This window comes from Alligator mississippiensis, chromosome 6 (assembly GCF_030867095.1).
Source record: "Alligator mississippiensis isolate rAllMis1 chromosome 6, rAllMis1, whole genome shotgun sequence".
NCBI lineage: Eukaryota > Metazoa > Chordata > Crocodylia > Alligatoridae > Alligator > Alligator mississippiensis.
Genome location: NC_081829.1, coordinates 99,534,109 through 99,559,848, shown reverse-complemented (window position 1 = coordinate 99,559,848; position 25,740 = coordinate 99,534,109). Strand labels below are relative to the sequence as shown.

Genomic DNA, 25,740 nt, shown 5'->3' with positions numbered 1-25,740 from the left:
GCAGCCCTTTCTCCACAGACTGCCGGCCAATACCGCACTTAAAACCCGCAGGCTGCTTGAGATGCGTACATCCTTGCGAGCAGCGCTCAGCCTACTTTTTCCTAACGAGCACAGAGCAGGTGGGATTAAGCAGCGAGAGCGGAGCACTGGGTTCCGACTCTGCTTTGCTCCGTGACCTTGAGAGATTCATTTAACACGTGACTTGCACAACAGGCAGCAGCCAGGGCTTCAATAATACATAAAGCAAGTGGCACCAGCAGGTGTTACAACAGCCTTGAGTTTATATAAGGGCTATTCATGAAAACAAGGGTTTTCTGGAGCAGCATACGTCATACTCAGCACCCCCATATTCCTTCTCTTCTCTTCCCCAACAACGTTGGCTCAAAAGAAAGGGAAACAGTCGTCAGCTTCAGGCTGGTCATCACGGGGGGACAAAACGTCTCTTCTCGCTCTCTGCCATGGCACTTTTACCAGCCCCTAGTCGCCAACACATCTGAGTGCTTCATCTTTTGCTCACGTGCCTTTGCAGTGCTGCTATCCTTGTTTTACTGCTGGAGAGAGAGGTAGTTAGCCACGTTAGTCTGCAGCGAGTCAGAAAGCAGGGTAGATACGCACCTTTATAGACTAACTAAATAAGACTTTATATACAGAGAGAGCACAAGCTTTCATGAGCCCCAGCTGACTTAATCAGACATTGACAGGGAACAGTCTGTCTCCATCCTTTAAAGAAATAAAGGCAGGCTTTATGCCCTGAAAGTATAGTAAAGATGAAGGAACTGGGGTTTAACTCAGATGAGCAGCCCAGGTTCAAGGCAGTGGGACTCTCTCATGCAGAGCCTCAAAAGCCACAATGCAACAGGCTCCACAAAGCTTTGCTTTCCCTGCAATTTGGAATCGGTCACCCAAGATCACACAGGATGGAGAAGCCTCACAAACACCAAGCCAGCAAATCCCTTAAACAGCAAATCATTTTTCTTTGACCTTCGATGCTGCTTTCTTGCCCCCCCCCCCCCCCGACCCCTACCCTGACAGTAGCATTAAATCAGCATGTCTGGATTGGGGAACATTTGAAAGCGTCTGCACCATCAAAAGGAGGCCAGGTGAGTAAATATGTAAAAAATAGTAGGTTATTGGCCCCTCCCTAAGAGGGGAACACAGGCACTTTCTCCAGCCCTTCCAGCATCCTGTCGAACCACAACAATTTGTAGAGAGACATCCCATTTCATTAAAGATTTCAAACCGGGTCTCTTTGGAACACCTTCGCCATTGGAGGAAGAGCATTTCAGGGTCTGCCTTCACACGAGTCCCAAATAAGGGATTTCCCTTCCAAAGAAATGAGATTTGGAAGGTTTGCATTAGCAGGTTTCATCACCATCGCCCATCGTTTGGGAACCACCTGGATCAACGCTGCCTGTTATAAGTTTCCTTTAAAAGGCAAAGATGGTGGTAATACAATTAAGAAAGTTATAATCCCTCCAGTCCTGTCATAATGTAAACCTTATTTCAGACAGAATGTGTCTTGTCATCTTTAATCTTACTGCATCGATTTCCTGTAGTCCCTTAATCTCCTAGCAATCCGCGCACGCCAAGATTTTCCTGGATGCCTTTGGAAATAGAAACTCCTTCCCTTACATAGACGAGACGGTGTTGCAATGTTGCTGAAACATCTTTAAAGAGGCAAGATTATATAACAAATAATTAAACCAAATGAAAAGTCAGGGGGAACTAATACAATATCACAGCGCTGCCTCTTTATCAATGTATTCTCACAGTAGGGTACCCCCAAGCAAATAGCAAGAACATATTCCAGTCATTAAAATATTTTCAAATTAATTTAGCTTTAATTACAATCATCTCAAAGCAAGCATTTGCTGGACCAGACAAAATGAGCTGCTTTAAATCTCTGGCATTTTAAAATGTTTTCCTTTACCATTGCACAAGCAAACTTATTGCTGATGGGAAATGCTGAATGAACAGTCCTGGGAACAGAAGCCTTTCTGCAAAAGAAGTGTTGCGGCTCGGGTAGAAAACGTGACCCTCCACAGTCGGCCTTCCAGCAGGCTTGTCTTGATCTGCATTACTGCTGCGTATGGACCGTGCACATGGTCTCCGTGGCCTCACTCAGGTCTTTAACATCCAAGTCAAGATGCCAAAGAGGGTGCTTCTGCAATGGGGACACCTGCCTTCCAAGAACTGGAATAAGATGCTTCGGTTCATCACAAACACCTTTTGGGTGACAACTTCTGCTCACCCATGATACAGGTTGTAGTTGCATCTTTTTGTGAAAGAAACATGTCTTGCCTTTAAGCTTTCCTCACTAACTCACTGCAACTCTTCAAGCCTTTAATAGGCATTTTCATGGTTTTCTCCCCCCCCCTCCACACACACACATTTGCACAGATCTGCCTCAAATCTTCTGGGATGTACATGACCCCGCTACAAGCTAGCCTGCGGGTTTCTAAATATAATCAAATCTAAGTTTAGACGCCACCGTCAGTTTAACTTCTCTGCTAGTTCTAGCAAAAAGGATTTGCGTCAGACCTGTATTTTACCCTGGATCAATGCGAAATAGCTATATTTTAAAAAAGCCACCCCTCAGAAATAATAAATCAGGTTTTGGAAAGCTGTAGACAGAAGACTGAAAAACAAGCCTCCGCACAGCACTGCATTCACATCCCAATACTTCTGTGCCTCTAGTATACTAGAAGTTTTTTAGAGCCAGCAAAAAAAAAAAAAAAAAAAAATCCTTTGAATTTACACTCATACCCATGCAGCTAATTAAAAAAAAAAAAGCTATTAAGAAGGACAGTCAGAGCCAGCACACCAAATGCCGGAGGGGATGGTTTAATAGACTAAAGCAGTAAGTTCGAAGTGCTGAGGCTCTCTGGAGCCAGCAGCTCCTTTCCCACTAGGGCTGACTCAGTTCTTCAGCTGAAGTTAGACCCACCAAGGTCTGGGCACAACCCTGTACGTGTCTTTTGGATAACACCTTCAAAGCCTCCAAGGTCTGCTCTGCTTAGACATGAAAACTAGTGTAGTCCTTTCCGGTGCCCTTTGCTTGAACATGCCGTTTATTTTTCCTTTCGTTGCTTGCTTCCGAGAGCCAGTCACACGCACATAATTTGTAGAACACCTTGGGATGCTTCAGGGTGGAGGGTGAAATATTAATAGCCATAAATCCACCTACCTTTGCAGTTCGCATCTTGCGGGGTGGCCCTCTCCAGTCAACCTTTTCTCCCAAACCTCGTGACTGGGCTCCTCTTGTACCTGCTCCGATAATATCATCCCACCGCTCATTGCCAAGGGCATTCGCAAGGGGAGGCAGGAAAGAACTGCAATCCATCAGTCAGGATGAGCTACACATGCCCCCAGGCATCATTTCTAACCCCTAAAGCAAGCATATCCTTACAGCGCTCTGCATGAGAGCTGTTAGGAGAGTCTGGCCTTGGGAGGGTTACCAGATATATGAAGTAGGACCCTGCGGTGTTAATAGGGGGCCTTATTCTGCCATAGATCTCAGTGCTCTTTAAAATAGAGTTCTAAATGATGGTTTGCAAATGGGATTATATGATGCAGCCACCTGCAACAGCAGGCAGCTGGACCGGATGATCCAGCAAGTTCCTTCAGTTTTAAAATTTCAAGAGGAAAGGGGTATCTTCTTTACGTATACGACAGGATGCACCAAAGCAGAGACAGGTGAAGTGGGCTTGCCAGAGGTCTCTGAGGCAAGAACAGCAGGAAGCAATCCTAAACCTTAGACTACACACAATGAATTAGGCCACAGCAAGTTTTTTGGCAGTGCTTTTCTCCGGGGAGGAGAGTGGTATCAGCAGGAACGACGTGGGGACCTGGGGACAGCAAGGAAACCCTCTACACAGCGTGGTTGCGATTTCTGGAAGGGAAGGAGCATTTCAGCCCAGCCAGCCGTAACGGTGTCCCTTTAAATCCTTTCAAACAGTAACACATCTATTGCCAAAAATGATCTGATAATGGAAAAAGAGAAAGAGAGCAATGATACACAATGAGTCATCATCTTCTAAGTGCGTGTTTAACTCCCTTGTCTTTGGCAATGACAAAAGCTAGACTCCTGCCTGAAGCAGGGTAAGGTTGCCCCCAAGAGGCAAATCCTATACAGCAACTTCAGACTGAAGCCGCCACACATGAGGTCTTGCCTTGTTTCCTTTGGAGAATACAGAAAAGCAGAACAGGTTACATTAAGTGTTTTTCCACCACTTGCTGTCCAAAAAAATAAAGATGCCTCAGAATTCAGATAAAACTGGAAATATCAAGCACATCAGCATATCTCCTCAAGTTATGCTGAAGCATTTGATCCCATCATAACCTTGCTCCCAGGGACATCTAAAGGAAATATCATGCTGTTGAAAGCGGCACAGATGCTGTCAAATCACAAATTGCCCACTGCAGAGGTCATCCTCTGAATGGGATTTAAAACAAAAAAGGACGAGCAGTGATGGTCAGTAGGAGGAGGCTGCAATTCATCTTGGACACTTCCTACCTAGTAAGGTTTTTCTCCCTTTTAAGAGGTGGCTACATTTGGAGTATGCAAGAGGATCTGTACGAGGGGTGCTCAACCACTAGGAAATTTGGTGGCTGAGGGCTGGTGGCCCTGCTCCCCTGCTCCCAATTTTCAGCCCAGTGGGTGCACAGCATGGAGCCAGATCCCGAAGCACAGGGCCTGATTCAGCCCACGGGTCGGCCCCACACCACTTATTCAGCCTGATATATACCTTACCCGCTCCAAAGCCATCTCTCTCAAAGAAGCAGAGACAACAGAACTACCCAAACTGGGGTTTAAGCAGGACATAAAGAGCCAAGGCACACCTGCACTTTTTGCAGTGATGGGCTTTATAACAGGCCACGTTTTCCTCATTTGAGACAGCGCTTTCAGTAGTATGCTAGCCCTGCAACCCTGTTCAGTTTGGGGTGAAAGGAGGGGTGAGGGGGGAGAAGTGTACCACCCACTGGAAATCAAAAGCTTTGCTACACGTTGCAGCATGCCAAGTTTTAAGCAGCCCTTCTTGAGTCGAAACTAAAAGCATATCGCCTGGAGCCACTGCCTTTTTCCCTGCCAAACAGTTGGTTCTGACATCATTAGCTGGATCAAACAGCTGGGCAGGATGACTTACGCCCCGGGTTGGGAGAAGAGGAGGGAGGTGGGAGGGAATAAAAACCTAGAGGCCAGAGAGAGGATCAGGGTAGGAACAACCACCTAGAAGGAAGCACACAGCATGCTCTGTGAAGCTTACAAAGCAAAATGCTGAAGCCCAAATACTGAAAAAAAAAAGTAGTTTATTATACAAGGGGGAAACCTTAAAGTCTACAAAGCATCAAAATCAACCCGACAGACATTTTCTTCCACACAGCTTGTGTAAGTTTTCGGTGCAGAGACCAACACACTTGAAGAAAGGCAGCGCTGCTTGAAAAGTAGCTCGCTGCTATGAACACGACTGACACTGCTGCTACCAAAGGCAGCACGGGAAAGCTAATCCTTTTATCCATCCCCTGCATCTCAAAAGCAGCTGGACTGCTCACTCATAGCTGCTAGCTCTTTTCTTCCAGCCAGCACTCGGCAGACAAGATAAGAGTTGGATTTCCCTGCCGCTGACCTACGGAGTGCAGAAGTCCCATGTACTATTTCTAAGCATGCCCTCTTCATAAAACAAGTCCAATGCCAAGTGCCCGTGCCCTGCGTCTTGTTCAGCCAGGCGTATTTGGAACCTGTGGTGAAAGACATCCTCCCAAAGATCAGGGAAGCAGCCACATTTATCCTTCTGGCTTTCTCAGCAGCATTTAAAATAGCACTGGCGTGCATGCAAGCAGCTGCCAGGGTGAATGAACACACAATGAGAGGCCCTGGGCCTGTATTCCCAGTCATTATGGATAACCAACCATTCCATCACAGCTGCGACAGAGTCCAACAAGACTCCGTACCCCCAGCCCCGACTCATTATTTCATGATATTATTTGATACGAGCTGTGCAGAGCGCCAGAAGGAAATGGAGATAAAGTGCCTGCGGTTGAACGTACAGGAAAACATTTTTTTTTTTTTTTTAAAGATCAGAGTATCAAACTAGCATAAAAATCGTATAAAACCACCCCCCTAACAGACGTTTTCTCCCATACAGCTTGCCTAGACAAAGCATGTCAAGCAGATGGTTTTCAGGGTGGAGGCCAAGATAATAACAGGTAACAGTTGTGAACAAGCACCATCTTTTAATGTTAACCCAGCCTGAGAGCTTTTGATGCAAGGTAACACTACCACCTCTCTTGTTTTGTAGCCTTCCAGCTCTTTCCATCCACCAGAGCGCTACCGAGTGCCCCTGCCATGGTGGCAGAACATAATAATTTGTGACCAACCACATGAAGATAACCCCATCTTACCAGGCTCTCATCTGGCGCCAGCAACCCAGGCTCTCTTGACCCGACCGCTAAATTATGCATGAAAGTCCAAAAGACACCGAACCTAGAAGACCCTCAAGCAAACAACACACACACAAGCCTCATGGCTCCAAACAGCAAGGGACTCTTGAAGCTGCAGTCTAATGGAGACAGAAGAGAATTCACATTAAACGCAAAAGCCCTACCAAGAAACACACTAACCTGCGCACACAATTCTCTTCCTGGCAGAGGACAAGAGAAAGAACAAGTCACAGACAGCAGATGTCAATCATGATGCTTCAAGCACTTCTGGAAGGCGCAAAGAGATTCCTTGTTGATGACAGCAGTAAAAGACGCCATGGATTAAAAATACCTGGATAGGCGAGTGCTGTACTACGTGTACAGAAGGGCTCACTTCCACAACCCAATGACTGTGCAACACGCTTGCCAGAAGTGTCACCAATGAGCAGCAGATCCCTGAGGGTCCAATTCCCCTACACCTTCCAAAGATCATCTGAGCTCATTCATGCTTCATAAACGTCAGTAACTTTCCGTAACAGTCAGCACGGGTTGGATTTTCAGGAGTGCCGACTGAGCATACGTCCCAGTGAAAGCCAATAGGACCTGCAGCTGTAAAATCATTTAGGTGTTTCTAAAAAACCCAGTTCCATTATCCAATTTCAAAAGCTGGGCAGTATTAAGTGATGGATGCACAAGGGCTTGTCACCACTGTGCAAAGAGGTTTAAAAATAGAGTTTAACTGACCTATTTTTATAAACTGTACAAAAGACTCATCAGAAAAATAGTTGCAAAGAGAAGCATAAGTGTATTTTTTTTTTGTAGTTGCCCTTTAATTTTAAGTGCACCTAATTACCCACGAAATTAAATTAAGTGGATCTCAAGGAAGCCAGCATAATATTGAAAGATAAACCTCAGTGCAAAATGCTTAGTCAAGGACAAGAAAAGTCACGTGACACTAATCTGCAATTAGGTTTTTCTAGATGAGCGTTAAAATCAGAGGGGCAGTACAACGGCTTGGCAAAATCCAACAGCACCAGGCTCGGGTCTTTGTTGCACTCCACTTTCAGAGACAGATGGGGGCCTCTGAAGGACGCTGCAGCACGTTTTGGGATTACCAGACATGGCACTGATTGACATTGATTCTCCAAGAACCCATTAAACCAATTGTATACAGAAGTTGAAAGGGGGGGGGGAGGAGGAGGAGTAAGAGACACTTAATTCATTTTGTCCTTTTTTTTAAATAAGTGGAAAAGGTGCAGGAGTACTTGTGCTAAGTGTTACTTCAAGACATTCGCCAATTATAATAATCTAATTAACTGTGTGCATAAAAGCAACAAGCAAACCTGTAATAAAACAGCAAATCTGACCTGCAGCCATCTCATAAAATGAAAACTGATGCCTGCTTCTTCTATGCAAAGATTAATTAAAAGAACAGGTTTGGTTTTATTTTTCGTTAGCTCCATTAAATAAAAAGTAAATATCAAAGTGGTTATTCAATTAGAAAACTGGCAGTTTATGTGCTTTGAACTGCAATACAAAAAGACTAGTCATCAAAAACTATTTTTGCCCCATTATTTCCCCAAATGTACAAGATATGCACTTTACCTTTACATAGTAAGAAAATATATACACACATTAATTACAGTAAAGAATACAGTATATCCTATAGTTTTTTAACTTTACATAATGTTAGCAAGAAAAATACAAACCCTAATAAAATTACATACAATATATTCACAACAGTAACTGAAATGGAGGAAAGAATTAATATATTGTTCCAGTAAGGCAGACTGCAGAGAAAGAGAGGAAGTTGCATGCTTTATATTGCTACCATAATTTTTTTGCCTTAAATAGTTCTACTAAACCAAACAAAAATATCCAAAGTAGTTTCCCCCCACAACTCCCCAATTTCTATTGACATGAGACAAGAAATTTATTTTTCTGAATGGTGCCTTCAGCCTGAATCTTGTTTTACTAGATTCAGGCCGACTGTTCTGTGAAATGTATATAGATGCTTTGGCTTTCTAGACTTCAATATAATTAGCACATTAACACCCAAAATGGAGGACAAGAAATAGCAATTTAAAAACAATTTAACAGCAAAGTTCAAAAGTGAATAAATCAGGTAAGAATATTTTTAAGCTTATAATAAAGTCACTCCCCGACATTCTGTTGTAGTTCCCTAAATATTTACAGTGGGGATTTCTCTTTCAATTTAAGCCTTATTTTTGCCTTTCATCTGTGCAAGAAAATCAGAATGTGAAGTTTATCATGAGAGGCTCACCTACAAAGGGTAATATAAAATGCATAAACTTAAAAAAAATAAAAAAAAAATAAAAAAAAAATCACACCTTGCCTTAATTAAGATATTATCAGGTAGTGTTTCTACCAAATCCTTCAATTTAGCAATTTAAATATAGTCTGCAGATTAAATACAGTATAAGACTTAAGTGGGAGTGTTTGCTCATAGCACACAAGAAGGGGACAGGTTTTGCCCTTGTTTTGTTATATACACAGCTCAGATTTTAGCAGGAGTTTTGAGAATGTGCATATGGGCAAAACCTGGCACTAAGGAACAGGGGCAGGCATAAAATGTCTTTTACAACTACTTTTACATAGGCGGATAAAGATGATGGTGGGAAGTAGAAGATGGGCAAGGTCTGGTTTTCCCAAATTTAAACTAAAATGATATCTTTAAGAGTCTAGTCATTTACAGAAAGAGGGGCTGAAGCCAGATTATGCAGTTAAATTTGCCTTTCAGGCAGAGAAATTATTACTCTAGTTGCAGCAAAACTACCTATGTAATATGGCTTCATGTAACCATTAAGTCTTCTGCGCGCACACACTCCTGTCCAGGCTCTCTACAACCTGAAGAGGGGAAATGCATCTTGTAATGCTTCTCTTTAAACACTGGAACAGGCAATACACAGTGGCTGAGCTCATTTATTTTGCCATCTCAATCTGCCTGTCCTCCAGAACAGCTGTTCTCCACATCAGCCTCCACCACTTTCATCCGGACAGGCACCATTCCCACCTTGATCAGTTCATTCCAGACCATTAAAAGGCATCATACGACCATGCCAGGCCTGTTCCGCAGAATGGCTAGAAAGCAGAGCTGCAGGCCAAACAATCTCTCAGTCCACTTCTATCTAATTCTCCCCTTCAGTACAAACACACACACAAAAAATGGAAAAGGACAGACTTAATACTGCTTCCAAATGCTATCGTTCTGTTTAAAGGGCTGCTCCCTTCTCTAGCAGTGCAACTGCAATACTTAGGGGTGTATACAGGCAATAAAACAAATGGTTCTTTTCTTCTTTTAAATAAAATCTATTAAAAGAGGGTTTTTTTGTTTGTTTGTTTTTTTTATAGGTCAATGGTTTTTAGCAAGCGAAGTAAAATGAGAAAGCTTCCCTTTTGGCTTTCAATATACTAAAACATTAGCAGCCAATTCAGACAAGCCATTAGGAGAAGCAGATTCTCTTATATTACATTTATACAAGGTTTGAAAAACAGGTAATCTATCAAAATAATGCAAATCAATGGGACAGGCATGTTTTTAATTGCAAACTGTACCAAGCTGACGTTTTGATTCTAGCAGTCGATTTCTTTCGTTTCAACCATGCTGAAATTTTCATTCAACTTGCAAAGGCTTTCTTGGTTACAGAAGAAGCTCTTGTTCAGTTTGTGTCTTTTTCCCCTGACCTGGTTGATGTTTCATGAATCTGGCACCCAGAAATCATGCAGTTTCCCCTAAAGAGGAAAAAAACCAAAAAAACAAAGCAGGAAACAAATTCAAAGAGACATAAAAATTTTATTCTGACAGATTAAAGCAGGCAAGTGGTTTGCTTCAGCTGATATGTGGATTTACAGATTTGGTTGCAGTATAATCTTAATTGAAAAAGCTTAACAATGAATAGCAGGTTTCCAACACAAGCCAAACTCATGATCTCATTTTAAATGAGCTGGAAAGTTGCGGCCACAGTTTTTACAAACTGATTTGCAGAAGCTTCTGCAACAGTGTCACCCTCCACTTCGTTTCCATTAATAGTATAGTCTTTCACACCAAAATCTCATTCATTCCACCAATGTTGTAAATAATGGTGCACATCAGCAAAATAAGAGGAGCCAAAGTGTGAAAGATGCCAGTGTTTAATTACACAGGCTTTACATTTCTCATAGATTCAAGCATTTATACATGCTTAAACTCAATACAAGCAGCCTCTCTCAGATCACTGGATTGAGACAAACAAAATTCCCTCTGCAAAGGTTAGTTACATTTTATAACCTGGGGGACTACTACTTGGTATCAAGGCATTGTCCCATGATATAAAATCTGAAATCGATAGGATAGCCCCAAATCTCTCTGATACCCAACAAGTAGGTACCTGGTCTCTAGCACCAGTCAGAGCCAAGGTTTCACCCAGATACCTTACCTGTAAAGCTAAAAGCATGCTCATCTACTCAATCATTTACTGAGCTGCAATGATTTTATTTTTTAAAACATTAACATGTTCTACTTTCAAATGAACCTGACACTTTGCAACAAGAAAAACTGGTTTAATAGCATTACCTGAGTAGGACGAGAGTTTTGTATCATTTCCTGCCACTTGCCATATATCCTAGCAACTAAGTCTTTCACCTGCAAATTAAAAAAACCCTACATATTAATTAATAAAAATTGAATGGTCTAGCCATTAAATGAAACAGAATCAAACGTGAGATTGATTTTCAGGAAACATCTGAAGAGCTCCCTTTTAAAAACAGTTATGTGGCAGGAGTCGAGTGAATGGCGTATTAGGTCTCCATCACTTGGAACTTGCTCTGCCACATAATCCCCGTGCACATACTACAGCAAGACAGTTCCATATGCAGCCAGGCACATAGGTAATGCTGGCACCCAGGACCAGTGTAACTACCTCTGCCTCCCAAACTATTTCATTTGGGGGTGCAAAGGGAGTGCCATGGAAGTCTTGTAGCTGGCGAGAGCGAATGAGAGGATCTCACTATAGTAACTACTTTGGCCAAATAAAGTACCAACAATGATGCCATCCATCTTAAAAAAATAAATATTCCTTGATTAGAAAGGCCATGCTTTACAGCAACCAGTCCTGAGCGTGCACTTGGTATAAGCTCTTCAGCGATGAAAATTTGTCTGTGTTATTATAGCACACAAACAAAATATTTCCACCTGGGAGATGCTGCATTGTAATATTAAACTGAGCTGACATGCTGGGGCAAAGCAGTAATACAAACTTTCCCATCCCAAGGGGCATGGAAATAAGCACATACAGAGGGTATGGATGGTGCATGTTAAAGACTTATTCACTTGTTGTTGAAGTGCAGTATTGGCTGCAAACATCTATCAAGCATGAAGTGTCAATAAGAGGCTTTCTGTAAGGAAGGAATTTAGTGAATTTTAAGCTCCTGTTAAAAAAAAGTGGCAAAAAAATTAAAAGGCTTCACTTGACTGAGCAGAAATAGCTCTTCAAAATTGAAGGCTATCATGCCATCCATCTACTCTGATCCGGCTTGCTACTCCATCTTGCAAAGACAGTAAGGTCAGAGTCTTGAGACCACACACTAAATGACGAAGTAAACCAAGGGACGCTCTGCATCATCTTTTTGGTGACTTAAATCAATAACTTTGTCTTTAACTAGCTTGCTGACTTAAAATAAAAGCCATGGGAACAATGCAAAACCACCAGGTTAGCTAAGTGCATGCATTTGTCTAAGTGCTACCTGGACAGCAGAAGAGGACTACTTCCCAACCACTAGCCACAACCTTCAAGCAAAGAAATTAAGCACCATCACTGGCTCCAGAGAGTCCATTTATGCAGCGATCCTTATTCAGAAGGAAGGTAGCTGCACATGGTTTTTACAGTGCATGATTAAAGCAGTCCTGCAGATAGCAACAAGATCATTTGCACTCCATCGTAATTAAGCACACGTGTAAGTTTTCACAGAACTGGGGCTTAGGTGTAAAAAGTCAGCACAAAAGAAAACCAGGAGAAAAAAATTCAAGGTTTTCTGATCTGGGGAAGGAAACGAGAATGCAAGTCAATGCACAGGCACACTTACCTTAGTTCTGTAGAACAGTCTTGCATTTTCCCTAATATCACACTTCACATGTTTATCTAGGGCACTGCAGAGCCTCAGTAAGTGTTGCTAAATACAAATAAAATGCAGGGCTGTTAAATCTATTATCCCAGAATTTCAAGTGTCAACAAACAGTAAAAACAGACAAAACTGAAAGGGTTATCAAGACTGGGCCATTTCCTAACAATTTTTAAAAGTCTGAAGCATTTTCCCCAAAATACATGTTAGGTAGGATGACACAAACTAGAGCTAGCAGAATTCCTGGCCGCTGATGTCAGATGCTAGTGGGACCTGGTTAAACCAGCACTAAACTTTTTTAAATAGCATTTCCAAAAAGGTCCTATTCAAAGCAGAATTATAATCCTAAATTTGACCAGCTAGTTTACAAATCCTTTAGGCCCTAGAAGAGCTAACAGCAACGCCATTCAGACTCGTTTTCCCATGGAATGCTTTAAAGCAAGGATGACAAGCACAGGAGCCAGAAGTGGTACAGGCATCCTCCGAGTGGCACACGGCAGCCTGGGGAGGCAGCACAACAGCAAATAGGACCGATGAGATGAGAACACAGAGCATCAGACCAGACAGGCAGCACGGGGCAGGGAGCAGGAAGCTGAGCAGCAGACTGGGTAAGGGAAAGCGATCAGAGTGGCACTTGGGGAGACTGCAAGTCTAGTTTGGGGCACTCCTGCCAAAAAGGTTGGCTCCCACTGCTCTAAAGTTACAATAATTAGAAGTACAGTTGTTCAGCAGAGGTGAGAGTCAGGTCACCACTGAGCATTTCCTTTATAGCTAATAGTACCTCTCCTAGCAGGCAATGAAGCAGAGGGCCAGTTCACAGGGATGAATCATTCATTCTTGAATAACAACTAGAATCTGCACTGCAGTTTTCAGCAAGTTGCAAAATTAGGATCAGCCCAATAATGATGGGGGCTGTGTTAAGGTGTAGGCTTTATACAAGGACATCCTATGTGTTAAAGACACAGCCAATGGGCCAGATTTGGCTGCAGAGTTTTATCATCCTGCCCGCAGTGCTGCCTGTGGATGTCCAACTGACCCTACGTGCTGCATGTAGCATGCACTGGCCCCATCCTGGCACTCATGGCATGCAGCATGCAAAGCCAGTCCAAAGGCATGCACTGCGCATAGCACGTGCACCAGACAGGCTCTGCATGCTGGGTCTAGGCTTGATACGGATTGGCCCTTCAGACCGTGCTCCAGATTCAGCATGCAGGGCCAGTCCAACACAGGCGCACTTAAGGCAGTCCCATGTCCTGGACTAACCAGGGTATGCAGGGCTCATCTGTGGGCCCAGATGTGGCCTGCTGACTGGCCCCACACCCTTCATCCAGCTCACAGGGCCAGACGAGTTTGCCTAATGTCTATTCCAGGGACATCAGAGAGTCAGATTTATTTCATTTAAAGAGCAGAGGAGAGAATTTTCAGTTACATCTCTCATTAATGACATTGGAGGATGTATAGTACAATTATATATTTTTTTAAAACCTCTCACACTATTTCTAGAAAGAATTTGAGAACAGATGCTTATAGAACATTATAGTCGCCACCACTTCCAATGCATCTTTTACTAGCATTAACTTTGGTGGTGAAGAAGGAGGGTCAGATTTTTTTACTTAGCAGCTATGCGCAGATCCACAGAGACTCAACGGCAGACGACCTTAGAAAATTCGCACTAAAAGAGCCATCAGGAGGTCACCTAGCCCCTGGCTCAAGGCAGGATCATCCCTAATGAAAACAGCCTACGCTAGCATTTGTCCAATCTGCACTTCACTTCCAAGAATGGAAATTCTGCAACATTAATTACCTTGCAATAAGCAATAAAATTCACTGTGGAGAAATACTGAAAGGTCGGATGACTAAAAGAGGAACAATCTCCTGATAGTGCTTCAGTAAATGATTTCTGGCATCCTAGGTTACTCACAAGAGCTGCAACATTAGCTTTCAGTCGTACACTTTGGAATTTAACTTGCTTTGTTGGTAAGTTTGGTATTTACAGCGTCAGAACATCGGACAATTTTTTTTTTTCCAAATCAAAACATGTTTCGACTCCCATGGAAAACATCTGCAATACAGTGATTTAAGGGATAAAGCTCCAGGGTGTACTCTTTCAGTCACTTCCAAGGACAGATCAAAATAACACAGCCGGATGTCTGACCCTCACCAAGGTCTTTCAACGCTATTTCTCCATCATTTTTTTAAAAGACTTTTTGGTTTGGGTTCTATTCAGGAAGAGAATCAAAATTTTGAAGCTATACAAGTTAACATAAAAAGGAAGTTGCCTTCCCCTGACCAGCTCTAACTGATACTATAACACGAATGAGACACTTTATTAGTACGGAATTATGAGTCGAACAGTTTTCCTCCATAAATAGCCATCATTTAAACCAGTAACTTACCCTCTGATTAGAATTCAGAACATCAAAGCAACAAACTTCACTGACCAAGTGAAGAAGAATGTAGGTCAGATAGTAAGCCTAAAAAGCAGCCAAAAAATGTTTATTACAAGTTTGAACTCGAGTCTCAGCAGTTAGGTGTAGACACAAATGCACTCGTTTAATTACTATAGCTAGATACACTGGATACATGCAATGGGCACACTATTTTTCTATCATCCAGCCTCAAATCGAAACACATTCTGAAACATTCTCAAGCAACAGCAGTTTCCATGCTACTAATACAAGCACAGTATGAAATTATTAGAGGGGAGAACTTCTAGATAAGATGAAATACTCAGAATTAATAAGGGCATCTTCCTTAGGCTGAGAAAAGGTTAATGAAAGTATTTCTTTTTGAAATCTGAGAGGAAGGATGGTTTTGTGGTTAAGGCACTTAATTGGGAAACAGGAAACTGAGTCCAATTCCTGCCCCAATTCCAAGTCCTGCTTCAAGACTCTGTGACTGCAGAAAGGTCATGTAACACACATGTCCTAATCCCCATCTTCAAATAGAGAAATATGAACCTTTCCTTTCACGTACACACCCTTTGGGCACGGTGCATCTTACTGCACACAAAGTATTCCACATGTGCATTAGGGCCACAGTATCGGATGGATAATACAACATACCATTTCAGTTAACCTAGCTGGATGGTAGAACACTAAAGGCAAAATGCCGCCAGACATTGTATGCAGAGATTGCTCCAGGCACTGAATGGAGGCAGAACATGTTCACAGGCACACAGCTGTAAATAATCAGCTTCAAATACCTGCTGATCTAGCTCTGTCTGAAGGTATTCTCCAGTGAGGTCACCCTGCTGGTCCATTCTTTCTTCTAACTTCTTCTTTAATATACTAGAAGGCTTTATGTACACCAGATACTGATACAGGAGAGAGAGCTATATAAAAACCAAGCAAAAAAAGAAGTTGGTACCGCCTCAATTGCAAAATTCAACACAAACTACCACTAAAAAATTGTTGAGTTCTTCTCAGTGAACAAAATAGCTAAGAGCAGGGGTTTTAAATGAAGGAGGCATCTTTCATACTGGCGTTTAATTATTCACAAGCTACCAAGTTATTATGCATTGCATTATTAAACCAATACTGATAACAACCAAAAGCAGACTCAAAAGGCAACTTGAAGCAGGGGAAAACTGCATGTGAAAACAGATCTGATGTGTGGAGTTATGTTTGCTGCCCTCAGATTACAGCAGAATAGTGTGTGTCTGGTTTGTCTCATGCTTCTGGGCTTTGCTGGTTGCCACATGGGACTATGAAAGAATTTCTTCCCCTCCTATAGCTATAGGTGCCATGGTTTGGGTGTTTTTTTGTCATCCCCCCCCACTCCCCGCTGTCTCAGAGGCACTGGGTCCTGGCTGCAGCCCAGGCTGGGGATTGAGACTGGGCTGCGCCAATGCTCTTGGTGGGAATTCAACTCAGAGGTTCCTGACTAAATGATCTTGCCCCTCTGCTCATGGTGGAACCAATCGCCACATTTGGGGTGAAGAAATTTTATCCCATGGTAAAGGGTAGGGGTTTTGCTTTCATCTGTAGCAGGGAACAGGGCCTTCTTTATTTGGATCTCTCAAGTGCATTTTAACAACCCTTGCAGCAGGGCACTGACAGTCCTCATCCCCTGTTTTACCTGTGGCAAGTTAAGATGCTTCTGGTGTCTTTGGGTAGTAACCTTGTTGCTCAACTATAAGACTGCACTGTGTTGTTTTAGGAATAGGTCAGACGAGGACTGGTATAGGATGGTTTAGGCAAGGATGATCTTGCCTTGAGCAGGGGGTTGGACTAGATTACTTCCGGATGCCCTTTCTAGCCCTGCTTTTTTATGATCCTATGAACCAAAACATGTATTACAAAATAAAACACAAATAAGCTCTGAATCAACCAAAGGAACTGAAGACCTGTATGTAGAGAACTATAATTTTTTGTCAACAACGTTTTAGAAATAACTGTCATCTTGCAGAGCTGCTGAACAATAGCAAATACCAGCTGCACAGAATTAAGATGTGAAGCGGAACAAGATTAGTTGCTAATGGTCAAAATGCAAAAGTGAACCTATTATGTTGTCCTTCAATTTCAAACAACCCTCTCCTTCTATAAGCACTTAAAACTCTAGAGCAAACTGCATAATCTTCTTTTTAATTAAGTTCAGTGTACAGTACCTGCTGGTCACTGGTCTCTGGTATTCTTGTATTCTTTTGGTTAAGACATTTTGAAATGATTATGAGGCTAAGGCATCTTCTTACTTGTCTGAAAAACAAAATATATCTTCTGTTAAGTCCTTTTCATGATGTAGTTGAGGCAAAGTGTGACTGCCTGTGTGCTTTAAGCAGGTCAGCTTAGTTTACTAAGTAAAAGAAACAAAACCAGGAAGCGGGTAAACATTTAGGAGGAGCAGCTCTTGCCTTGCTGCACTCTCTCATGCAAGTGTTTATCAGATGCTTGGCCTCTAAGCCCAGAGAGAAGGCACATAGGGTACCTCTTCATGACATGTTGTGCTTACTTCTGTTTAGGTGGAGCTGCGATGGTCCAGGAAACATTTTGTTCAATCAGGTTGGGGGGGGGGGTGTTAAAAAAAGGGGCCTGATGAAGGATATTTAGTGCCCAAAACTCATCTAACATTTTTCTCAACTATAAAAGTTGGTCCAATAAAAAACATACCACCAAAAAAATTTTTGCTTTCCAATTACTTCTCTTATATCAGGGGTGCTCAACTCCTGGCCCACAGGCCAGATTTAGGCACCAGAGCCATGTTATCTAGCCAACAGGGCTCCACAGAGGTCTGAAAATTTGGCAGCAGGGTAGCAGGGGCAGTGTTAATTGTTGCCCCCTGCTGCCAAATTCTGGACCCCGGTACCCAACTTCAGACATGGAGGACCCAATACTGCACCATTTATTTGGCCTGTGGGGCCAGAAGGTCAAGCACCACTGTTCTACAGCGCTATGGGTCTATAACAATGCGAGAGATTTAAGGAAACTTGACACTACTACTCACATCAACACTCAGACATGAGAGAAAAGGAAAGGTGAAGCTGAAATAGTTATGCCCGTGGCTGTGTTTCAATCTTGTGTACTATCCCATGTAAGCTAAACACATGAATAAGTCTTACTTTTCACAGGTTTAATCATAAACAAATAATTATATATACACACAATACAACCTGTATTGTAAAACTGACCTTTTTCTACCTTCAAAAGAACCACAGTCACATGAGAGTTTAAGCAAGGTGGACCCATACACTGGGCTCCCAATACTAGACCCTAATTGTGGTTTAATGCCCACTTTGCACTTGCGCCTCAGAAGCAACGTGAAAAGCAGCAAACTATATGCTACTAAATTTACCACAGAAAAGTTCAAAATTACATGACTGGGAAACCTGGAAAGGTCAACAGGACAAGAGTATAGTTACACAACTTGACAACCAGTGGCACCACGGACCCAAGGAGTAACATGTTTGTCTTTGTGAAACCACAGAGAAGGATGAGGCGAGAAGGAGTGATATTAGCTTTTTTTAGTTGATGGCACAAAATTCTCTCTTCCTTATTTTTTTTCCTATTAAACACAATGTAAAGTGACTGACATATTTGGGAGGAGAAAAAAAAGTGAACATAACCTGGGAATGATTTGCAATTGGAACAACATGGTAAACTGTATCTGTGCATATTTGGGGATGATACATCTATCGCACTTTCAGCCCTCTTGGTAGAAATATTATATGGACCTTAACTACAATGCACATATTCAAATGTTAGTGCATTACCTTCCACGTGTTACCCAGCTAGGGACCAGCTGAACCAACCACAGGAGGTCATGGTGGTGACTAGAAAGGTCACTCATTGCCAGGCACAATTCAGACATCTTACAAAGAAATAAAAAAAATAAATGATATTACAACAAACAGCTGTTACATAAATGAAAAAGACATAAAAAAAGACCATATAAACTAAAAAGTTAAAAGGAGCATCACTTCCCTGGAAATGCATGCAATGTAATAATAGGAACATGTCCTTAATGATACTTTCTGCATTGCACTTGAAATATTCATACCGGATTGGTACAAGTTATATTCATCACAGTAAGACAGCCATTACTGTCCATGTTTGTAGGACAAGAAGTTGGCTTACCAGCTACTTTCAAAGTACAATCTTCGCTTCACTCTTGCAAGCAGATTTTTCCAATTTACAATAATTCTGCCAAGTATCAGATACTTGGCAATACTGTACACTCAAAGCAGGATAGAGGCTTACAGTGGCAAGGAAACAACATCTAGATGTACCCTGCACCCCCTGCCATTACTGTATGACATCGTGAAGAGTTCCAAAGCCCTAGGGCCCAGGTTTTCCTGCACTGTTTCGGGGATTTTTTTGTTTGTTTGTTTCTTTAAGCGTAAAAGAGAGCTTCCACCTCCTGCCACCGCTCCCAAGTCAAAAGTAGAAAACAGGAAAGAACATAATGTAGTTAAGGAGTTACCTTGGCATCCCAGTCTCTTATACTTTTCAGCAGTTTTATCAGAAGGCACTGAAGGTCTATTAACGGAATTTGCTTCAATAGTTTTTCCAGGCTTATTTTGAACAGCAATAACAGCAGTAGCAATAATTCTTGGTCTGTATAGACATCCTGATATATAGTTGTACAAAAAGCTAAAAACTAAAGAAAAAAGTATTTAAAACTGTGATAAATGACACTTTTTTTTTTTTTAGCAATTTAAGTTGGACAATGTCTACATCAAGTCCATGGTTTTTAGTATCCAGTAGATTTACGACATGAAGTTCGTAGGCTCATTTGTGAAAGGTGTTTTGTGAGTTCCCTTTGAGTATTAGAACTGGGAGACTGGAGAGGGAGTGATCGTCTTGGGAGAAGCGGGGCCCCACAGGTAACTGGATATTTTTGTCTTTGATGGATTTTCGGTGTGCGTTCATTGTTTGCTTTCTCCTACCTATTTTGCATCTGGTGCACTGGACGAGATGTATTACATTTCTGGAGGTGTAGAAATGGGTGAGTTAAGCCCCTGGGTGCCGACTGCATCAACACCTTCCCTTGCAGCAGTGGCTATTCCCAGCTATTGGCAACTGCTGGCGCAAAGTGCAACCATTATCAGTTATGCCTCTGAACACAACTGAGCTTTTGGTCATAATCTGGGCCTGTACCTTCTGTAACATGCACTGTCTGTTGTGGCAGCAGCTGCAGCACAAATAGTATCCCAACAAAGCACACACACAGGCCCCCCTATTTTAGGCAATCCAACAGCATACAGTCCAAGAGATTTTTCAGGCATTACCATGCAGGATACTCTCAATTTACCCTGTTCTGATAATACATTTGTACTCTTTAACCCTCAGCCTCAGATGCACATTATCCTGGGTATCCTTAACAACGTTAATCTAAGTATTTCTTGTTAATGTGCAGTACATTCAAGGACCTATAGTTTTCTCTATGTAAATGACAGGTCACAGGAACTAAAGTATTTCTACAATACAGCTTTGGAGTCAATTTTAAAATGAGGCATTTCTATTTGAAAAAAATTATACCCCAAAAGAAGCATGTCGAGAGGGAGTCCCCTCTCAGGATGGAAGTATCCTACTTGCAAGATGTAAATAGTAATGCCCTGAGATGCAGAACATTCTTAAAATAGAAAAAAGAGAAAAAAAAACCTAAAGTCTCACCTTGATGACATTAATCAGATTGGTTTCTGGCAGACAAGAGAAAGCTGGACCTGAAGAGATGTTTCCACTTGCTGGTTTCATCACTAACATTTGCATTTTGGATCTACTGAGAAAACATTAAATGAGCTACAAATTAAAAAAGAATTACTCCTGAAATCTTGGATTAGTACAAAAAAAGTCTCACTTATCAGACATCTTTCAAAACAGCCTCAGAGTTAAGATTACTATAAAAGTGCTTTAAACATCAGTTTATTTACAATTCCTATCCAACTTTTAATTTAATTTTGCAGGAAGAATAACTTAAAAGTCACAGCAAAAAGAGCCGAGGACAGATAAAACCTTCAGTCCGTCAAACATTTAACAGGCTAAAGTGGATTTGAAGTTGTCCGTTCTATTTACTGTATAGTCAAGAGGAAGGCTGCCATACTATGTTTAAAACCCAAAAGGAAAATAAAACACACTTACAAAATATCACCTTCACTGAAGCTGGGCTGAAGATGTTTCAGAGGAAAGAGAGTGCTAAAGTGAACTCCCATATTGATCAACACAGCTGATATGTCAGACAGGGAGGGAACCCAGGGTCTAAAATGTTCAGCACCAATAGAAGCTGTAGAGTACAGAACACATAAGACATTTAAAAATCAACTGATTGTGAAATTAAAAAGGAAAAGAATGTGCACAATGGCCCCCTGTGCTAAGCTCTACTGCCATGAGAGTTTTTGGTATCACCATAGGGGTCGATTTTGCTCAGGAGCACAACTAGCATGGAACCAAGAAACATACCTAGTAACCATACGGGATGTTTGAAGAAGCAACTAAGCTAAAAACGGGAAGATACTGATGCCATTTTTTTCTAGGAGGTAAAAGAAGTCACCATAGCTCTCAACTAGATCTATGGATTGGGACTTAATGCCAGGACTACCAACAAAAAGAGAGGGGGACTCGGAAGTGCTCAAGATTTCAAAAAGAAATGACTTGGGTATTCTACCCAAATTTCATGATTAGCAACCAGCCAACACTTATGCCTTATTTAACAGGGTGCTTGGCTGACAGCATTCCCAAGACAAAGGAGACATTCTTCATCGGTGAAATTTGTGTTCAAAACAGACAACAGGATTTAGAAATAAGATAGAAAGAACGGTTCAAGGAAACCACGGACAAGGCTTTTTTTTTTTCCTAAGAAAAAAGGTGTTTTTTAAATAGGCAAGGAACAATATTTTTTACTTATGTGGTTAGTCAGTGGGTTTCTATGAAATAGTGAATTCTGATGGATCTGAATGAACAGAAAAATTGATGGTAGTGCTACAGTGATGTTGTAACCATGACTGTCCAGGAATTGTGAGGCATAATGGATTTCTTAGGATGATATCTTTATGGGACCAACTTTGGAATAAAGTTAAATAAGCTTTCAAATGCAAAGCATTCTTCAGCAGGTCTGTGCAGTAAAAATAAGAACTGAAAACTATACAGAGAAAGTGTTGGTGGTCCCTGAGAAAGTAAGAAGGAAAGAAAGGCGCATCAGAAGCAAGAGCAAATTAGGGGGAATTTTTTTTTTATTTTTATTTTTTTTTTTAGAGATCTAGTTATGCGCTTATTTCTGCCATTCATCTTACACAAAACGCACAATTTCCTCCTGGTCTCCAGTTTATGACAATGGGGAAAACATTCTGTTGTTACGTTTGAGTTACTTGTGAAGCGTTTTGCACAAACATCACGTAGGTTATGAAAACATGAACAATTAAATGGGAGAACAGGGCTTATCACAGTAATTTAGCAGCTGTTTCACTTTGGGATAAGCCACTCATAAGACAGAGCAGACACAAAGTAATCACTGCAGATCAACTGGTGCTTGGCAATTCATTCTCCCCTCCCCTTGAAGTAGTCACTTTGATCTATCTGTCCATGCACAAAGTACACACAGATTCAAAGAGAACTGGAGTGGGCAGGGACAGAGAGACAAAGAACCGATATCCTATAAAAATACCCTGTTAAGGTTAATACTGTTTGCGTACCCTTTGTACTCAGCCTACCTTTTTAAAAAACAAAAACTCACCATTTTTAATTGTCATCTCCATCAACATGTCCAACACCCGTGTTGAAACATAACAGTCTGAATGAACTGACATCATCTGTCGAAAAAAGAGAAGATACCAAGCTACATATTGGGTAAACTGAAGTATTAAAATAATCCAAATCCTTATTAAACAATAGAACTGAGTAATGGAAAATAAATATCAAAGTCTCCAAAGAAAGACACAGCATGAAGCGTGGGTATTCTGGATAGTCAGGAATTGAAGTCAGGCCTTTTAGCTGAAGAAGGGCAGAGACGCACAAAAATGAAATGCTAATAAATGATACTGATAAAAGCTGTTGGAATGCAACCATTGTATCCCAGAGTCATGCAGGTAAGTATAGCAGGAAGGAAGTTAACCTTGTGTAGGCCCCAGAAAGGCCTCTGAAAGCCCAGCGGCTTTTAGGCCTGGGTTTTGATCTTTGCACTTAGCATAAGCTGCAAACAACTGCTGATTTGGCGTAAGTAACAACGCTCTTGAAAAGTGTTGCATCTTTGATCAAGACCTGCTCCCAGAAGAGGGGAAGTCTAGAAATACTCTCTCCAGGTGACCATAACCAAAATAAGAAGTTAGCCAACTAAAATAAGGAAATTTGGCTTGAGAAAAGAAGCACAAATCAATTGCAAAACTTACCCTCATTCAGCCCTGTCATTAATTTCTTCCGCTTGCTGTATATGGTTAACTTTAATTAGAATTTTCCATTCTAAGGTAATCTTTTCATTCTTAGGTGGGGGTATCTGGAAGAAGCTTCTCCCAGATGCACCCATTTCTAAGCCAGCCTGAATTTTTACTAGTTCGGGTACAGTCCATATACTTCATGGTATGGGATAGATTAGAAAACATGATACGCCCTTCAGGATAGCTTAATGCGTCTTAGCCTTTCAAGACCTAAAGGAGCATGGAGCTCCAGGGAACATCTATATTGCACAGCTCTTCTTCCCACGTGTCTGAAGTTTACTGCATCCGTGCGATCTGGAAGCTAGATATTCTATTTGAAGCAATAGTTCAGGTCAGAACCATCTCTGCAGAGGAGTACTGGGGAGACTTCAACTCATGATGTTGGCTCATGTAAGAGGAAGTAGCAGCCCTTAGGTGCTATCCAGAGTCTAAGGGCCTTCACCAACAAAATGAGGTCCTACAGGATGGGAGCAGTTGGAGCAGAGCCCCCCTTCTACTGGTATAGACAGAAAATGTGTAGACATTCACTCTTTTAGGAGAAACACTCCTGGGAGCAATATGACCTTGGTTCTTCTCAGATTATTTTAATCCTGGAGCTGCTAGTTTTGCTCGGGAAGAAAATTCCTGAACATCTGTACACTCATAGTTTCCCCTGGGAGAACAGAGACTCTCCCAGTGAATGGTTGTATATGGCATGCGTAGCTCATGGCATTCTGCTTGCTCTCTGGCCTGCTCTGCTTCGATGGAGAAGGAAGATCAAGAACAGCCTAGCACAAGATCCTACTTGGCTGAAAGAAAAGCAAGGAATTTGATAAAGAGGAACAAGATGAGAGAAAGATGAAGTTTAGGTGTTGCCCTCAAAATACACATGTAAGAGAGTCTAAGGTTATAAAGGATAAGGTAGAACTGACACACTGCAGTGATGAGGGAGATGCAGAAGGAATGGGCAAAGCCCTGGAGCCCACAGCCAGGTCTGAGCCATCTCTGGAGTCTACAGGAGGCGAGGTACAGCCCAAATATTTCAAGAACAAGTCAGGCCCCAGAAACAGAAAGATTTCTAGTTTTGAAGCCAAATTCTATTAGGAATAGGCTCTCAATGTTGTTCTAGCTTTGACATTTGCGCTATATTTGGCTATCCAAGTAAACAAATACCCTAATGCAGTATAATTGTCAAATAATAATACATCTTATACAGTCTTACCTGAAACAGCCACTTTAAAACTGGCGTGGGGCACTGAGTACAACTGTAAGCAGAACTGAGGAACCCCTGAGTTGTTAAAGAAAGCTGCTGTCTTACTTCAGAGCTACAGAAAATAAGGGGAGGGGAGAGAAAAAAAAATAACCAAAAACAAACCACAAAGAGGAATCAGTTTGGGGACAAAATGAACACAAGCACTGCAAAGCTAGAAAAAAAATGTTTTTTTAAGACCTCAGTTAACTGGAAAAGATTATTGCAACTAAAATGAATTAATTTCTCTACTTTCCCAATGAGTAACAAAATCTACTGCAGTGACTACACCTCATTAATGACAAAGTTTTCCTAGGCAAATGGCAAAGACAGAGCAATTACTCTTGTCTCTAGAGTACCATACTATACAAATTGGAAGCGTTTATACAATCAAAGAATAATCTGCTTTCAAATATGCACTTATCTTCGTTAAAGGCATAACTGCTGAACACATTACAGAACTAAAGCATTACTTTTTAAAAGGTGTTCTACCAATACTAATTACATGGTCAGAACATCTACACTCACTTATTATTCTTGTTTAAATAAAATATATGCATTGCCATGCTGAATCAGATGAATGGTCAGTCTAGCTCCTTAAGAGATAAACGAGAGAAAACTCTAATATAATCAGTACGCAGATGAAATTTATTCCTAAACCTTCATTTAATTAAAGTTTGTGTGCCTCGAAATGCTTGCAGTGCTTCAAAAAGGGATTAAAAAGGATTAGCATTTTTAAGTACAACTTCCAATTAAGCATACTTTTGAGTTTCCAAATGCATTAGCCATTATGAAGCCTTCCAATCAAGACAACATAGTGGAGGAAAAAAAAAAAAATCTCACCTAAGGAGGAGTTTTTCTATAGGATTTTGAGAGTGGAATCCAAAATTCCTCAAGTCAAGGTTATGGTGATTGAAGATTCTTCCAGAGTTTGAGAAGTGAAATATCTCTTCCCCAGGGTGGTAATCGGGAATCACATCAGTTATTACTGAAAATCTCTGTAAAAATGCCCTGCAACACACACAACATTTTCCTTGTGGATTTTGATAACTAGAAGATATTTCCTATTTATGAGACAATTTTATAGTTGGCTGATGAACAAGTCAACCTTACC

At 41.5% G+C, this 25,740-nt stretch overlaps 1 protein-coding gene across 4 annotated transcripts in view; it reads right to left on the bottom strand.

Moving 5' to 3' along the window:
• Nucleotides 1-7,843: 7,843 nt before the first annotated feature.
• Nucleotides 7,844-25,740, bottom strand: part of SLF2 (SMC5-SMC6 complex localization factor 2) — a 42,360-nt gene continuing 24,463 nt past the window's right edge. For 2 of the 4 annotated variants that reach the window (XM_014595637.3, XM_019486029.2), the window contains exons 8-20: nucleotides 25,470-25,637; nucleotides 24,600-24,702; nucleotides 22,702-22,777; nucleotides 21,114-21,255; nucleotides 20,649-20,754; nucleotides 19,456-19,632; nucleotides 18,746-18,843; nucleotides 17,147-17,234; nucleotides 15,743-15,871; nucleotides 14,934-15,011; nucleotides 12,502-12,588; nucleotides 10,994-11,062; nucleotides 7,844-10,173 (exon numbers count right to left, since the gene is read on the bottom strand). In XM_014595637.3, coding sequence (XP_014451123.1) covers nucleotides 10,138-10,173; nucleotides 10,994-11,062; nucleotides 12,502-12,588; nucleotides 14,934-15,011; nucleotides 15,743-15,871; nucleotides 17,147-17,234; nucleotides 18,746-18,843; nucleotides 19,456-19,632; nucleotides 20,649-20,754; nucleotides 21,114-21,255; nucleotides 22,702-22,777; nucleotides 24,600-24,702; nucleotides 25,470-25,637 — 1,357 coding nt within the window. In that variant the 3' untranslated portion in view covers nucleotides 7,844-10,137. The remainder of the gene's footprint in view (nucleotides 10,174-10,993; nucleotides 11,063-12,501; nucleotides 12,589-14,933; nucleotides 15,012-15,742; nucleotides 15,872-17,146; nucleotides 17,235-18,745; nucleotides 18,844-19,455; nucleotides 19,633-20,648; nucleotides 20,755-21,113; nucleotides 21,256-22,701; nucleotides 22,778-24,599; nucleotides 24,703-25,469; nucleotides 25,638-25,740) is intronic. The other 2 variants (XM_019486030.2, XM_059730211.1) reach the window with 2 other exon arrangements.